Source organism: Zootoca vivipara, chromosome 8 (assembly GCF_965207765.1).
Source record: "Zootoca vivipara chromosome 8, rZooViv2.hap1.1, whole genome shotgun sequence".
NCBI classification, from domain to species: Eukaryota; Metazoa; Chordata; class Lepidosauria; order Squamata; family Lacertidae; genus Zootoca; species Zootoca vivipara.
In genome coordinates, this window is record NC_142591.1 from 46516343 (window position 1) to 46532748 (window position 16406).

General features: G+C 42.1%; 1 protein-coding gene across 2 annotated transcripts in view; it reads right to left on the reverse strand.

Annotated features, from left to right (window-relative positions):
* Positions 1 to 15875, reverse strand: part of LOC118089915 (desmocollin-1) — a 30273-nt gene extending 14398 nt beyond the window's left edge. For both annotated transcript variants that reach the window (XM_035125051.3, XM_035125052.3), the window contains exons 1-7: positions 15418 to 15875; positions 6911 to 6995; positions 5697 to 5893; positions 4880 to 4990; positions 4230 to 4385; positions 2477 to 2621; positions 530 to 705 (exon numbers count right to left, since the gene is read on the reverse strand). In XM_035125051.3, the coding sequence (XP_034980942.3) occupies positions 530 to 705; positions 2477 to 2621; positions 4230 to 4385; positions 4880 to 4990; positions 5697 to 5893; positions 6911 to 6995; positions 15418 to 15495 (948 nt within the window). In that variant the 5' untranslated portion in view covers positions 15496 to 15875. The remainder of the gene's footprint in view (positions 1 to 529; positions 706 to 2476; positions 2622 to 4229; positions 4386 to 4879; positions 4991 to 5696; positions 5894 to 6910; positions 6996 to 15417) is intronic.
* Positions 15876 to 16406: the final 531 nt, after the last annotated feature.

The following is a 16406-nucleotide window of genomic DNA, read 5'->3' on the forward strand; positions in this document are numbered from 1 at the left end:
CCCTCGTCCCTGCCGATCATGGCTTTCCTTGCCCCACTGTGGCCCCTCCCCCCGTGCCTTGGCCCCGCCCCTTGCCCCTTGCCCCCCCTAATTTTGATCCTGGCTATGTCCCTGGTTCCTAGCTAAACAAATGCTTTTAAGGCTTCTTATGCAGAAGTCCATCAAGTATCCTTTCTTTCACCCTCACTGCTACCTCCTGCAAAAAGGTGATGGAAAGAGAGAGAACCTCTCCCTTTTCCCCCGTTGATGAAAGACAAGATGGATCACCTCCCTTTCTGTTGTATTTTTGCATGACTAAGCAGCAGCTTGTACCTCCAGCAACAACCTGGCACTAACATAAACTCTCTTTTCTCCATAGGATTTAGAGAAGGGAGGTGTCAACAGCAACAACAAAATAATGAGTTTGTCAAGCAAGCCAAACTATAAATTTCCCAGAGATTCATGCGTCCTCTCCCCACCTCCCCATCAAATCATGTCTTACTCAAAGGCATAATGCTAAATAACAACATTAGACTTTCAATAAAATTACCTCTCTATCCAGAACTGGATATGCCACAGTAATAGAACCTGTATCTGGATGTATAGTGAACGTATTGGAACCTTGAAGCGGTATAGGATTCTGGCCCACAATTCTGTATTTCAGTTTAGTGTGCAGTGTATCAGGTTCATCTCTGTCTGTTGCAGTTATTTGTCCAACCACGGTACCTGCATATACAGATTATCATTGTAACATTTTTAAGATTATACTATAAAATACTGCTCAAATTATTATTGGAGATCTAGCCTAATAATACGGCGCGCACACACAACCCCCGCCTAAAGTACTTGAAAAGAAAACAACACAATACACGGTTGTTAACTTCAACCTTAGTAAAGTTTATGGACTGCTGCTTTGCTTTGAAACCTCTCCTCACTTCATTTGGGTTAGTGCAGGCATAGGCAAACTCGGCCCTCCAGATGTTTTGGGACTACAACTCCCATCATCCCTGACCACTGGTCCTTTTAGTTAGGGATGATGGGGGTTGTAGTCCCAAAACATCTGGAGGGCCGAGTGTGCCTATGTCTGGGTTAGTGCAAGGGATTCCAGCCCAAGCCCTGGTGAAATGAACAGAAGATATGCAGCAGTGGATGAAGAAGCCCTGTGCTATTTACGTGACATTTTAATATAAGTAATTCTGAGCTTTCAGTTAATTACATATATTTGTAATGATCTACAGATTTTGAATCGCAGAGATTCCTAATGGAGGAAATTGCCTAAATGGATGGGAAGCATATCCCACAGAGGAAAATAATCTCGGTTTCATATTATCATGTTTTGATAAATTTTTGTAGACTGATGTCTAAAAGTGATCTTACGATCACTTGCTGCCCACATAATGGAAATTTGTTAAGTTAGCAACTATATGAAATTGCACTGAATAAGCATGTGCAGAATTGCTGCTGTCAAACAATATTCTAGGCATACAGTAGCACTGATCTTCTCAATGATGCTGTTCGTGTTACATTCATTTTGTTAATGACCATTTAACAGTTATCCCTGTCTTCACTAGCAGCAGTTAAATGCTGAACAATGAAAATATGTTTCGATGAGATACAACTTTTATTCTGCATAGAAAATGATATCTTCACTATTTTGCAGCAAAGGTTTACCCAGTTACAAACATACACAGATAAATGAAAACAGTCCAGTTATAAATTTGATTAGCATTTATATCAAGTCATGGAAATGAACATGGGTGCAAATACATGGTCTAATCTGAAAGCTTTTGAAAAATGTGATTGCAAAGCATACTTTGAAAGCAGAAGGTCCCAGGTTCAATCACAGGCACCTCCAGTTAAATGATCAGGGAGCAAGTGATGGGAAAGATTTCTGCTTCAGTCCCTAAAATGCTGATGCCAATCAGTGTAGACAATTCTGGACTACATGGGCTAGTCATTTGACTTGGTGTATGTTCATATATATCAATGCTCAATATAATAATAATAATATGGCACATTCATGCATAATTAGTGTAATTGTATGTATTTGTGTGTTTGCACATGTTTATTTATTTATTAGATTTCTAACCTGCCCCATTCCAAGGGGATGGTGCAGTTTAAAATCCAACACAGTATAGTAAAATAAATTAATATTAACCTACACTGGCTTAACATCTGCCATTATATAACATCCAAGTAAGAAGATTAAAGATCTTAACCCTAGGCACCATTCAATGAGAGGCAAATGGATGTCTGATTATACAGGTTTTCCTTTTTGCCCCTCTTCCTCTCTACTGCTCCCCCATCTGCTCCAGATGGTTTGCCAATCCTTCAGCAAAGATTTTGGGAGCACACAGAGGTCTGCAGGGAGGAGGGGAAAGAGAGGAAGTCCTGTTGCACATGCGAAGGTTCATTCCACTGGTGGAAGGGCACCAATAGATTTCACTCATTGGATAAAAGTAATTGAAATGATACTATAAAATTTCTAGCTGCTTACCAGCTCTGCAGTTTTCTACAACATTAAAAGTCCAAGTAACTGGATCAAACATTGGTGGGTTGTCATTATCATCCTCAATTCGGATTACATGTCTAAGTGGTACCTCTGGAGTATAGCCATCTAATGTCCTTGCATTGCAAATTATCTGTAAAAAAGAGAGAGGGAACACTTTTAGTAGCTACCTATGTACAGGGCCGGTGCTACGGTTTTTGGCGCCCTAGGCGAGGTCACCTTCTGGCACCACCACCACCACCATGGCAGGAGGGATGAAAAGGGGCACAGAGCCCATGTTGCTGGCCTGGGCAGCGGACGCTGTCTCCGTGCCGCTGTCGCCGCCACTTCCTTCCTGCTCTCGGCCGCTTCTGGCCGCTTCCTCCCGCTCGGCCCAGAGGTGCCCGCGAAGCTGCGGCCACCTCTGGGCCGAGCGGGAGGAAGCAGCCGGAAGCGGCCAAGAGCAGGAAAGAAGCGGCACCGGCACCGGCACGGAGACGGCGTCCGCCGCCCAGGCCAGCCTCCAGAAGGCGCGCACAGCGGCGTCGGCCTCAGAGGAGGATCGCCTCCCACGTCCTCCTCCCCACAGTGCCCCTGTTCACCAGGTGCCCTGGCGCCCCTCAGCCCAAACCTAGGGATGGTCCTGCAGGCAGTGACGGGTGGCGGGCTGGCCAGCGCAGCGCCCCTCAATTTCGGCGCTCTAGGCAGTGGCCTAGTTTGCCTTTATTAGCGCACTGGCCCTGCCTATGTAAGGACGCAGGTGGCGCTGTGGGTTAAACCACTGAGCCTAGGGCTTGCCGATCAGAAAGTTGGCGGTTCGAATCCCCGCGACGGGGTGAGCTCCCATTGCTCGGTTCCAGCTCCTGCCAACCTAGCAGTTCGAAAGCATGTCAAAGTGCAAGTAGATAAATAGGTGCCACTCCAGCGGGGAAGGTAAACAGCGTTTCCGTGTGCTGCTCTGGTTTGCCAGAAGTGGCTTAGTCATGCTGGTCACATGACCCCAGAGTCAGTCACGACTGGACCTAATGGTCCAGGTAATCCTTACCTTTATGTAAGGATAATTAGTTTTATTGTAATGCATTGCCATTTGCTTCTGAACAAACACAAGAACTTCCAGTGTTTTACATTTCTTATACTTTAACAGTGAAAGACTGACAGGTTTACAGTTCATATTTTACCAGTAGCCACAATTCTGTAGAAATTTTAAACTCAACTACATTTCTGTATTTCATCAGAAAGACATCTAAACTTTTTACTTTATACGTTATTTTCCCCTGTCAAACTTCTACATCATTAACATCTATCAGATAAAGTTCTGTTCAGTATCTCAGAAAAAGCTTTGCTTAATATAAGCAGAACAAGGTTGCAGATCCTACCATTCCAATCCAAATACTCAAAATGAACAAAGTGTCAATGAACACTGCTGATCCGTTGTTTAAAACACACAGTCTTATACAATGGTACCTCGGGTTAAGAACTTAATTCGTTCCGGAGGTCTGTTCTTAACCTGAAACTGTTCTTAACCTGAGGTACCACTTTAGCTAATGGGGCCTCCCGCTGCCGCCACGCCACTGAAGCACAATTTCTGTTCTCATCCTGAAGCAAAGTTCTTAACCCAAGGTACTATTTTTGGGTTAGCGGAGTCTGTAACCTGAAGCATTTGTAACCCAAAGCGTTTGTAACCCGAGGTACCACTGTACTTATAGCAACACATTTGGCATCATATTATAATTTTTACAACTGACAAAGTTCGCATTCTTACCTCAAATTCTGAATACTCTTCCCGATCTATTGGGACAGTAACAAAGAGATTTCCTGTTTCACTCTCAATATAAAAATAATTTAGTGGTGGTTGGTCGACTCCACGACCACTTATAGAATATGTCACTTTGTATTTTTGGGCTGTATCAGAAGACAGCTGTATAAAGAGAATGATGTATGAAACAGAAAAACGTAAGTCATCACACTATAGCTAGTATCTCAGAATTAAAGTATCAATTTGTTTCTTAATTTTCTGGTAACAAAGTTAGTTCAGACTCCTGAAGAAGATGACAAATATTTGTTCATTTAAAATCCTTCACAGTTTATACAGGAGTGAAATTTGGTACACACTGCTTAAGCTGTGAGATCATAATCACACTGAGGCAGTAAGTCCTGTTTTAATATAACTGATTTTCAAGTGTGCTTAGGATCACTCTATCTGGTACAAATTACTCTCCAGCAACTACTTAGTCGTCAATAGTATTGATATCATTGATGTTTCCTTTTTCAAGTTCAAGGCTTCTCAAAAAGTCATTGGAATTATCCTAAGACCGTAACTTACATAGGTTTCTTCTACTCATCTTGTTCATGAAACACATTTGCTAGAGCATAAATGGGGAAGTGTAATCAGACTGGTTTCTTAAAAGTTACCTGCTGAATTTGCATTGGGAAAGGTCCTAGTGAGTTTTCCATTATTAGGGTTGGAACAGGAGCCCATCTTCGTTTAGTTCGTCTAAGAATGGTCTCTCCTGTTGTATGAGTCTGTGTTCAGGAAACATAAACAAACATCAGTAATATATTCTACTAATTCCTTACTTTTTCCACTCTCCTATACTCTATTGTTCCTATTAACTTTCTCTAGCATTTCACCATGGTATACATCTTTTTCTCCATGAATTGCTATAACATTCTGGTATGGTGATTTTTGAGTACTTCAACCCTGTATAACTGTTTTCAGTTTCTCATGTCTCTATTTTCATTATGTTTGTGTGTTTTTTCTGGAATTTTAATGTCCTCAATGAAGATAATTCCTTTTTTTTGCTACATCAGTTTTAATTGGGCAATAAAGAGACAGATTCAGCCCTCCTCTTTACCTGAAGTGAGAGCTCAAGTTATATGCTAAATCAAATGTTCTGTCAGCAGTCAATTAAGGCCAAAAATCGACATTACAGGAACTGCAAAGCTGCTATCAAAAGAAGCAGAATCATGTGTCCTTCCTCTCTCTCATCCATACTGGAATGTATATATGGCATAATCATAATGTTCTCACTCCTTTTCAATGGGTGAAGTTTGATTGCAGGGGCAAGGAAACTTTCAGTGCAATTCTGTCATGTCAAGCATTACTCCCCCCCCCCAAAAAAAAACCCCACCTCCTTTTCAGTACCTATAACATCTATATTTGCCTAACGAGGAAAGTAACTGAAATGTACTTTGATCTAAAAAAACAACAACCTTGCATGTCACTTACCTTGTTTGGATGCAAATTGACATGTATTTTCTTTTGCAGATGACCTTGCAAGTCATTAAGCGATATGGTAAAAGCTTTCTTCTCAGAAGACAAAGAAACAGCATTTGTTGTATATACAGAACCATCTTCTAGAACTATGAAATCAGGATCACTTGAACTGATCAGGTCAGAAGTCCTAAGATACTGTCTCAGATTTACTGCAAACAAAAACAGTAAAAACTGTAAAGCAAGAAACAAAGCAGCAAAGAACAACTCCCAATTTCATGTCCTAAATTTGTATTTACATGCTTACAATTTTAAAATTTGTACATAGTTGCAGTGTCAGGGTAAAGTTTCTAGAGCATGATCATGACAATCTAATGTCAATCTTATCCACCCAGAACCTTTACAATTGGGGGGGGGGGAGACTATGACTCAAACTAAGAACAATTAAATGAACAAATGAATAAGCGAATGGATAAATAACCTGGTTACAGATGAGAATGAGACGCAAAATCCAAAAAAACTTATTTAGTAGTTTTGTTGGTTATAGATTCAAAAGTGAGCTTTATTTACAATCAATAATGAAATACATACCCCATGCTGCCTAAGGCGTGGCAGAGAGTGCGGCACAACTAGAGGCAGTTCATCTGCTTCAACTGTAAGGGCAGAGGAGCCCTCTTGCACTCCTCTGTCATTTTCTGGGGTTGGGTTTAGGGCAGGGCGGTGTTTAGCAAGCTTAGGGGGCATGTCCGGAGAGCAGAAATGCATGGGATCCTTCAGGTTCAATAATTCTACTTGTCTATCCCTTAGACCACCACCCTTTCTGGCTCCACTGATGTCTGAGCCCTGACACTGAGTCAATGAAGTTTCCACAGTGGTATGGGTGGGGGAATCCAGCATCTGATCTCCTTCTCCAAGGTCAGAGCCCTCTCGCTCTCGCTCTCTGCCTTCAGAAAGTGAGATCCACCATAAGATTTCAGGATAGCAGCACAATCCAATGCATATTTATTTGAAAGGAACCCCATTCAGTTACTTGCTGCCCAGTAAATGTGTTCAGGATTGAAGCTGTAAGCTTATGGTATACTGTAACTAAGCATAAGCCTCATTGAACACAGCTGGGTTTCCAAAATAATGTGCATTGGAGTGCACTATAAATATGAGATGGGTTGCAGGGAGAAGAAAACAGATCAATGTAAAAGCAACAGAAAGAGGCTCTAGTAATTGTTACTCACATCTGCCAATTAATGTTCCTGCTTCCAGTTTGGAAGGCACGTTAAAAGTCACTTTCTTGCTAGCTTCACAAAATAAATTTAGTACCTGAGGGGTAAAAGAATCATATTATTTTTTTGTTATTTTTGTACATACAAAACTATAAACAATAGGCATAAATATAGCATAATGATCTAACCTTATCCGTGAATTAGATTGTGCAAATTTAAATCATATTAAGGAATATTAAATATACATTTCCAGGTTCCCTCAGTATTTAAGAATGGTTGACAATCCTTCATACTGTTTGATGTGAATATGAGGAAGGCTTTTAGATAATTTTGATGCAACAACATCTAGGCCATATTTACACTGTTATGTGCACAAGATGCATTTCAGTAAGCCATCTATAAGGTTACGTCCTGTTGATAAAACTTCCTCTGGTCAGCAAACCAGGAAAACTGGCACATTAATTAATGTATTCACCAAGTAAAATGAAGTTAGGCTCATGTGGTGCCAATCAGATGGCTGGATTTAGAGACAGTTTTGACAAGCAGATAAAAATATATTTGACAGAGGAAAGTGCTGCAAAGCACCAACACTATTAGGCCCTCCCTCTTCAGAAGGAACTGCTGGAATGTTAATAGCAGGCATCCCCAAACTGCGGCCCTCCAGATGTTTTGGCCTACAACTCCCATGATCCCTAGCTAGCAGGATCAGTGGTCGGGGAAGATGGGAATTGTAGTCCAAAACATCTGGAGGGCCAAAGTTTGGGGATGCCTGGTTAATAGCATGCAATTCTTGAGAAGTGCTCTTTTAGGGAAGTATTTATTATGGGAATACTGATTTTTAACTCAAAGTCTGTTGTTCCAACTGTCTCACAGCTCCTGACACTGTACCATTGATTTTGCTTGGGGGAGGGAGAATCACTAAATGGGAATCTTAGTTGCAAGGTGAGTTGCCATCTTGGCAGCTTGGGCAACCAAATTTAATTCCAGCATGCCAAGGAACCCAGCAAAAACAACATGACATTTCTCTAGACATAACAGAAAATAACAGATGTAAGCTATAGCTGAATGAGCCTGTGGTTGGAATTAACCATGGGAATTAGTACAGAGATATGTAGGAATCAATGAGATTTCAAAACTTTCCACAAATAGTTGCATATACTCTGAACCAAGGCTATAAGGAGTTGAGGTGTAATATGCTCCAATGCACAATTTAATTCCCCAATAAGCAGAATATAGTTTCTTCGATGCAAACAGCTTTGCAGAACTGTACATTATGGAGCCCCAAATCTAGTCTGGAGTAGATCAACACCATGTAGATTTGCAGTATATAAGTGTAGTCTGTTCCTGAAGTGGATAAAGAATGCAAAACAGGACATTCAGTGTCTTCATGTATAACACCTTTAGGTAGTTAATGTGCAGTAAGAATGTGAGTTTCTTGTTCAACCCTAGATACATACACCCTGAAACTACTAGGAATTTCAATGTAACTTCAGGATGTAAGGTACACCTTCAGCAAAAGTACATACAAATGATTTTTGTTTGAGAAAGGTATAGTCTCAAAGTACAGCCGACTGGTATACACTAATAAAGAGAGAGCTGAAAGCTTGTTGTAGTTATCTTCTATTAAACCACATAACAAAGGACCTACAGAACATCTGGAAATTATCTGCATAAAGGCAACTGTATGCTAGAATATCTACTGTAATACCACACTGAAACAAATCTTTACAGAGAAGACAAACACAGTGAGAACACTACCTTGAGGGTCACTTTTCTCCCACATAAACCCTTGAAAGTCAAAACTAACATGAATCTGGAATGAGCAGGATCTGTATGAAGATGAGGAGATTGCTTCTTAATCCAAAATTATAAGAGTTTCTGATGATTCCATATTTCATAAGCCTTTCCTTCTTCTTTTTAAGTTGAACTATCAGTTGATCTGGTTTCCAGCTGAATCAGGTGATAAGTGTCTGCAGAAACTATATTGGGTATTTGCCAGTATTGGGTATTTGCCAGTATGTTGTTGGGTTCATGAATGCTGATCATGCATTTCAGAAGCTTGCAAACACGGCATGTCAAAGCAACAGGTGGATATACTAGAACCTTAGGATTTAAACCACACTTCAAAGGAGGTACTTTGGTGATAGGCTATAACAAATCTAGATACACATGATCTGGTTATAGAGGGTCAGCAGCAGAATAAACCTAACTTGAGGCAGTTGTTATCATCCAGTCCTACCACTGTGATGAGTGTGGTGTCAGATGAGTGTGGTGCCATTTATAGTAAGAAGGGCTCACTTTATATATTAAAAAAAAATACAAATTGAGGAAGCTGCTGCCCTAAGTTCAACAGGCAAGAATTCAGCTTGGTAGTTAAGAAAACACCCCTTCTAAGATTCTTTCCATTATGATACCGATGGGGAACCTATGAATACAGTGCCCAGAAGTTTTCACAATTTTATTCCTAACAGCTTTTGAGGCTAACAGCATGGGTAATTCCAAATATTGGAACCCTTGCCATATGCCCCTTTTCAATGGAATCAGCTGATCCCCTAAATCAGGGGTCCCCAAACTAAGGCCCGGGGGCCGGATGCGGCCCAACTGCCTTCTAAATCCGGCCCGCGGACGGTCCGGGAATCAGCATGTTTTTACATGAGTAGAATGTGTCTTTTATTTAAAATGCATCTCTGGGTTATTTGTGGGGCCTGCCTAGTGTTTTTACATGTGGAATATGTCCTTTTATTTAAAATGCATCTCTGGGTTATTTGTGGGGCATAGGAATTCGTTAATATTTTTTTCAAAATATGGTCCGGCCCCCCACAAGGTCTGAGGAACAGTGGACCGGCCCCCTGCTGAAAAAGTTTGCTGACCCCTGCCCTAAATCAAGGAGTCTCCCAAAAATAAAAAAAATAAATGTTTTCAATTATTCCTCTCCTCTTTTTATTATTTTGACATCAGTAGACATTGCTTTACTGGAGTGAATAATGAAAGTTTTGGCATTACTAGATGAATCTCTGAGCATATCATTCTTTTCAAGTACAGATTTCATTTGATAAGGAACAGATTCCACTGCAACCTCTTCAGTGCCTGAGGATTTTGCCATTGCTACATGGCTAGGGGAAGCTTTGGAGGGAGCCAGCACACAGGGCTAGGGGAAATAAATCTTCACCTGTTGGGACGTTTTTCAGTCTACCATTTAGTACAGAAGCATTACTCTCATGGTTCCTCTCCATAGTGACTCTGTAGGAAAGCCGTTAAGCATGGGTAGGCAAACTAAGGCCTGGAGGCCAGATCCGGCCCAATCGCCTACTAAATCCAGCCTGCAGACGGTCCGGGAATCAGCATGTTTTTACATAAGTAGAATGTGAGCTTTTATTTAAAATGCATCTCTGGATTATTTGTGGGGCATAGGAATTTGTTCATTATTATTTTTTCAAAATAAAGTCCGGCTCCCCACAATGTCTGAGGGACAGTGGACCGGTCCCCTGCTTAAAAAGTTTGCTGACCCCTGCTGTTAAGCATCATATTGTATTAAGTCCATAAGGCCAAACTGGGAAACACTGTGATTGTAATTTGTTTTAAAAGTATTTTTAATGTTCTGTTTTAAATTGTTGTGACCTGCCCTGGGACCATATACAGTCATACCTCTTGTTACAAATGCTGCGGGTTGCGTACAACATGGAATACGTATGTGCCAAACCCAGAAGTACGGGAACGGGTTACTTCCGGGTTTGGCGGTTGGCACATGTGCAGATGCGTGAATGACATCATGCGCATGCGCAGAAGTGCCAAATCACGCGGCGCTTCATGTTGCATACTGGCTCATGTTGCGTATGGGGCTCTGGAATGGATCCTGTACGCAACATGAGGTACCACTGTAAGAGAGAACTAAAAAATAATAAAACAAATTAATAATAAGAAGGCAGATATAACAGAATCTGATAATAGAGGCATAAAAGGAGACTACTTGATAAATTGAACACCTACAGAGTCACAATCATAGAGTATCAAATGTATCTGCTGCTGCAGTAGATTTATCTATATGTATAATTATTATTATTATTATTTAGATTTTTAGCCCCTCCTTCCATGGTGCTCAGGGCAAATTATAAATAATGGTAATTCACATGGAACTACTAGTATTTGGGCGTGAGAAGGAGGGATGCAACAGGATAATTAGGCGCACTCCTTTATCAAGCAACAAGAAAGTGAAAGTGAGGTAATTAAAAGGTATTACTGGGTTTCTAACAAAAGTGCCCAGGAAAATAGTATGTTGATTTAAGACCAATTACCAATTTAAATGTAAACTGAATTAAAGTTATTTAAGAGCAAAAGAGTTGACATTTTTCCCGCATTCCAATTTTCCATTACTGTCTTATACTTTTACAAATGTCTAGTGATGTCACGTTGCTTCATTATTTCTACTCTGGAATAAGCGGGTTTGTGATTTTTTCAAAAGATTGTTAATGGCACTACAAATGGTCTTGGAATTACAGGAGTGTCAATAAATTCAGTATGAGTAAGTCGAAGAGAATATGTCACACCAAACAATAACCAGTTAAAGTTAGTGTAGTGTTGTCTTATTGAAAGCAATTCATGTCAATTTGAGAATCAAGTGTTTCAGATATGCAGCATAGTTCCATTTTTCCTAGCTATGTTTAAAGAACATTAAGAATGAGAGAGAAAATAGCCATGTGCTTCTATGCATGGCCTTTTAGAAGGAAGTCCCACTGAATTCCATGGGATTTACTCAGAGGTGTGGATTGCAGTCTAAAAATCACTTTGCAGGTTTTATTTGTATATTGTAATTCAGGTAACACATTCAGCACACTTTCAAACTGGTTTTAATACATACAAACATTCTAAACATTCACAGAATTACCAGTGCCAGGGATGGGATTTACAGAGCTCTGTTTTGTAAAGTGAATACTTTAGCTCAATGTTCTATTTGTGAAGTTCCTATTTTCATCCAAAAAAAGGTAGCAAACTTTTTCTGAAGTGTTTGCATTTTAGAACAATGGAATTCTGTCCAATAACATAGGCTTTCTTTATTTTAAAGTGTTCTGTCACAATGAAAGCATTATAAAAATGTGACTTGGGTGGTATGTATAAATCTTATGACTTCAATGGGATTCACACACATTAAACACCCTGTTCCTAAACACCTTGTTTGACAACAAGGTACTGTATAATGATATCAGCAGGCCTTGTAATATCTGTAATTGTGAAGTGCTTAGATGGAAGAGTGCAAGTTTCTCTATACAGTACTGCAACATTAATTGAAACAAGTGGGTTCCATGGAAGTCAATTTGATACACTGCCAACTAATTCACATAGGAGTCAGTGTAAGCATTAATGATACATTAAATATCCCAAAAATAAATAATGAAATTAATGCTGTAAAGCCTAGAGTGCAGATTGAATGCCATCAGTACCAGAGGACACTTTTAAAAAGAAGAAGAAGAAGAAGAAGAAGAAGAAGAAGAAGAAGAAGAAGAAGAAGAAGAAGAAGAAGAAGAAGAAGTCCATTAAAGGGGAAGTAAAACCAATCATTTAGGAAATTAAATTACTTGCCATTTCTGGCCACAAATGTCAAGCTAGAAGAACCACCAATTAATAGTTATATTATTATTAATGTATTGAAGGTAAGGGGCAAGTGAACTACAGTGGTACCTCGGTTTATGAACACAATTGGTTCCGGAAGTCTGTTCATAAACTGAAGCGTTCATAAACTGAAGCGAACTTTCCCATTGAAAGTAATGGAAAGTGGATTAATCCGTTCCAGACGGACCGCAGGGTACTTAAACTGAAGCGTTCATAAACTGAAGCGAACTTTCCCATTTAAAGTAATGGAAAGTGGATTAATCCGTTCCAGATGGGTCCGCGGAGTACTTAAACTGAAGCGTTCATAAACTGAAGCATGGGTGTAATTGGTTCTGGAAGTCTGTTCATAAACTGAAGCATTCATAAACTGAAGCGAACTTTCCCATTGAAAGTAATGGAAAATGAATTAATCCGTTCCAGATGGGTCCGCTGTGTTCATAAACCGAAAATTCATAAACCGAGGTGTTCATAAACCGAGGTTCCACTGTATTTGTGTCTTGAAATGAAAATCTGATAAACGTGCAGGCTCTCAAAATTAATCTGAGCAGCACACTAGTTGTGCTTTTGTATGGATCGTAGAATTAGGTTGACGACCTTGAAAGAAATTGCTGGTAGAATGTTAATTTAATTAGTTTTAAAAGATATCAAAAATAATCCAGAATGGGACTTAGTCTGAAGCAAATGTGCACATGACTAGTCATTACTCCAAATTTTTTGATGTTAAGGAATGATGCAAACAATTGCGAGAGAAAATTTAGAACAGTAACTCAATACAGTAAGGTACTGGGAGCCTATTCAGTGACCTCTGGATGTAGTCTAGGGTTTCCACAGAAAGGCTATGGGGTCTATAAAGACCTCAGTAACAAAGGAAGCCCAACATCTAGCATGATACTGGATAAAGGAAGTTTATTTCAAAGTAAGGTACATTTCTTAAAATAAAAGTCATATAGAGACTCTGGGCTGTGTAAATGAGTCTATTCATATTAACTGGACTATTGCTTACAAAGGATTAGAAGCTCAAATTTCAACCAAGATGTCTATGTCTGCACAATCATTAGTTTTTATAGATTTTAAAAAGGATGTTCACACTGTTAATCATGTTCTCCATTTGTGGGTTGGATCCAGACAAGCATACAGGCAAAGCAGGCCTATTGAAACCAAGGGGACAAGTTAGCCGTGGCTTTTATTTCAATGGGTCTACTCCCAGCATGACTAAATCTGGACCCAACCCATTGTCTGTATTTGACAAAGGGTTGGTAATTCATATAAGCTTCTTTTTTTTCTACTAGACAGTCATCAATTTCAACAACTTTAAAGGGGGATCAGACAAATTCAAGAAGGCTATATCCATCAATATCTTCTAGTCATTATTTCATTCTATGTGCTCTTCCAGCATTGGATATGCGACACCACCGTCTGGGGAGCAGGGTACTGTCTCATGTCCTGCTTGTGGGTTTCCCATAGGTGCATCAGGTTGGCCACTGTGAGAACTAGAAGGGGACTTTGGCCTGATCCAACAGAGCTCTTATGTTCTTAGGTGCAACCTTATTATTTGAAACATGCAAATCAAATTCACTGCAATAAGAGTGTACCGCAGCAGTTATTTCCTACAAGACTAACAAGGGGGAGAAATCTTTCCAATCCCCTGTTTGCTTACAGCCTTTTGCTGAACGTAAACCCCTTGGCTACAGATGCTAAACTCAGAGAACAATAGTTTACCAATAGCAAATGGCTAGAAAATGGTTATTTTTTTAAATTAAATCTGTACAGTATACCGTCCTATACCTGCAGGTCTCAGGGCAGTTACAACATAAAATCACAATATGAAAACACTAAATACATAATAAAAAATAAAAGCAACCTAAAAGTAGCCCCCTCCCAGTCTCAAATAATCAGTTTCAAATACAGTAGAGAAATGTAGGAAGAAAAGGTACTGAATTTCCTGCGCCTCTAGACAGTTTTGCCCCCACTTCAGGACCTCTTCCAGGCAAATATATACCCAAGTCTAATGCTGATATGTAAGCACACAGATTAACCATCTCACAGGTATAATAAGTATGCCGTCCATTCTAAACCAGCACATTTCCTTTTCAAAGTGGGAACCATCCCAGGGAAGACTAAGGCAGATCAAAGGCACAAGTTAATAAGGGCATGGCGAAACCCGCAGAGCATACAAACGCCACTTAGCCAAGGCGCGTCACCTATTTTAGAAAGCCTGTCCCACGGTATATTCCATCGGATCCTAGCTCTCCCCACACACACCCCAAAAAACCCCACAGCATATTCCAGGACCAAACTGCCACCCTGAACGCCCCTGAAGTCACCGGGGGGGGGAACTACTTGGGGGGGGGGAACTGAGCTCACTTCCGAGTACAGTAAAAGCGTCTCTCCTTTTTTAAAGGAGTCCGTGCATTTTCTCTCCTCGCCACAACGCAATGAAGTCTCCCCTTCCCACTTTTTAAAACTTCAGAGTTTCGCAACTCCTACGAGAATCCCCCACCCATTTGCTCGCTCTCTCTCTCTTTGCGAATATGCGAGTCGGAAACTGGGGAGGGGAAGCTTCTCACAGCGTCAAGCCGGTTTCGAAAGCCAAAGAACGAAAAGTTATTTTTCGATGTGCGGAAATAGTATATACAGTCCGGGCTTTATGTTTCTTCCGAAGAGGCGTCCCTTGAATATCCAGGTGGGCGCTGCCCCCCCCTCCCCGCCACAGCAGCGCCTTCCGCCCAAGAGCCCCGCGGCAGGTCCGCCAGGCCAAACCCAACGAACTTCACCCCGCAACAAGTTACCACTTCGGGGCCGTTACCTGTCGCGGTCGCAGCCGCCGCCCAGACCTTCCCGCGCCTCTCTCCCTTCAGCCGCCCCTCTGCCTCCCTTCTCCCGCTCCCCAAGGCGCGGCTCCCACTACTACTCACCAGGAGACCGACGAAGACCCGGAGGCCGGCGTCCGTCCACGAGCCCCCCCTGCGCCGCGCTCTCGCCAGCGGGGCCATGCTGCAGCTGGAAAGGGGGGAGGGCGACCGGGGGCGCGGGCGCGCGGGCGAAGGTGGGCTCGGCGGGAAAAGGGGACTGGCGGAAACGGCGGCACGCGCGCGCGCGCTGGACGAGCTACCAGGTGAGTCTGAGGCGCCCGCCTGTCTCCGCAGCAGCAGCAGCTGCAAGGGTGGTGGCGGCAGCGATAGTGGATCAGCAGAGAGGCGGAGACGGTTGTTTTCTCCTACTCTGGTGATTATTTTTTATTTATTTTTTTGTCCTCCTCCTGTTAACTCAAGTCTCCTCCCGTCCGCTGGAGGATTTGGCTCCGAGCGAGGGTGTGGGGCGAGGCGAAGGGAGGAGAGTTTACCTCAGCGGCTCTTCTGAGAGAGCACCTTTAATTAGGTTTCCTTTTCTCTCTCCCTCCCCTCGCCCCGCCCCGCCCCGCTTTCTTTCTTTCTTTCTACTCGGCCAGGGAGTGGAGCGGGAGACACCCTGGTTGGCCCCGACCCCGCCCCGCTGCTGGGGAGATAGGAGATGTGCAGAGGATTAACACACGCCGCTCCCAGCTGCTTCGCCACTGACTGTGCCCGGAGAGCGAGACTCGCGCACAGGCAGGGCAAAGGTGCGAGGCGGGCCGCGACGTCACGGCCCCCGTCTTCAGGTTGCCCTGGACGTCCAGAGGCGCGCCTCCAGGAAAGCCTGGGCTGCTTCCATGGACGGCTGTGATCCCAGCAGAGCCTCCCACCAAGGGAGACGCTGCAGAGGCAGGCGCCCTCGCCCACACTCAAATCGAGTTCAGATAGCTGTCTTTAAAAACAAAAAAAAGCACACCTCATTCTGAACAGGGAAGAAGTCCCTACGAAGTCTAGTTTCGCTTTTCTAGACCCGCTTTCAATGCGTCCATTCCTTTCTTGCGCTCTGCTTTCGC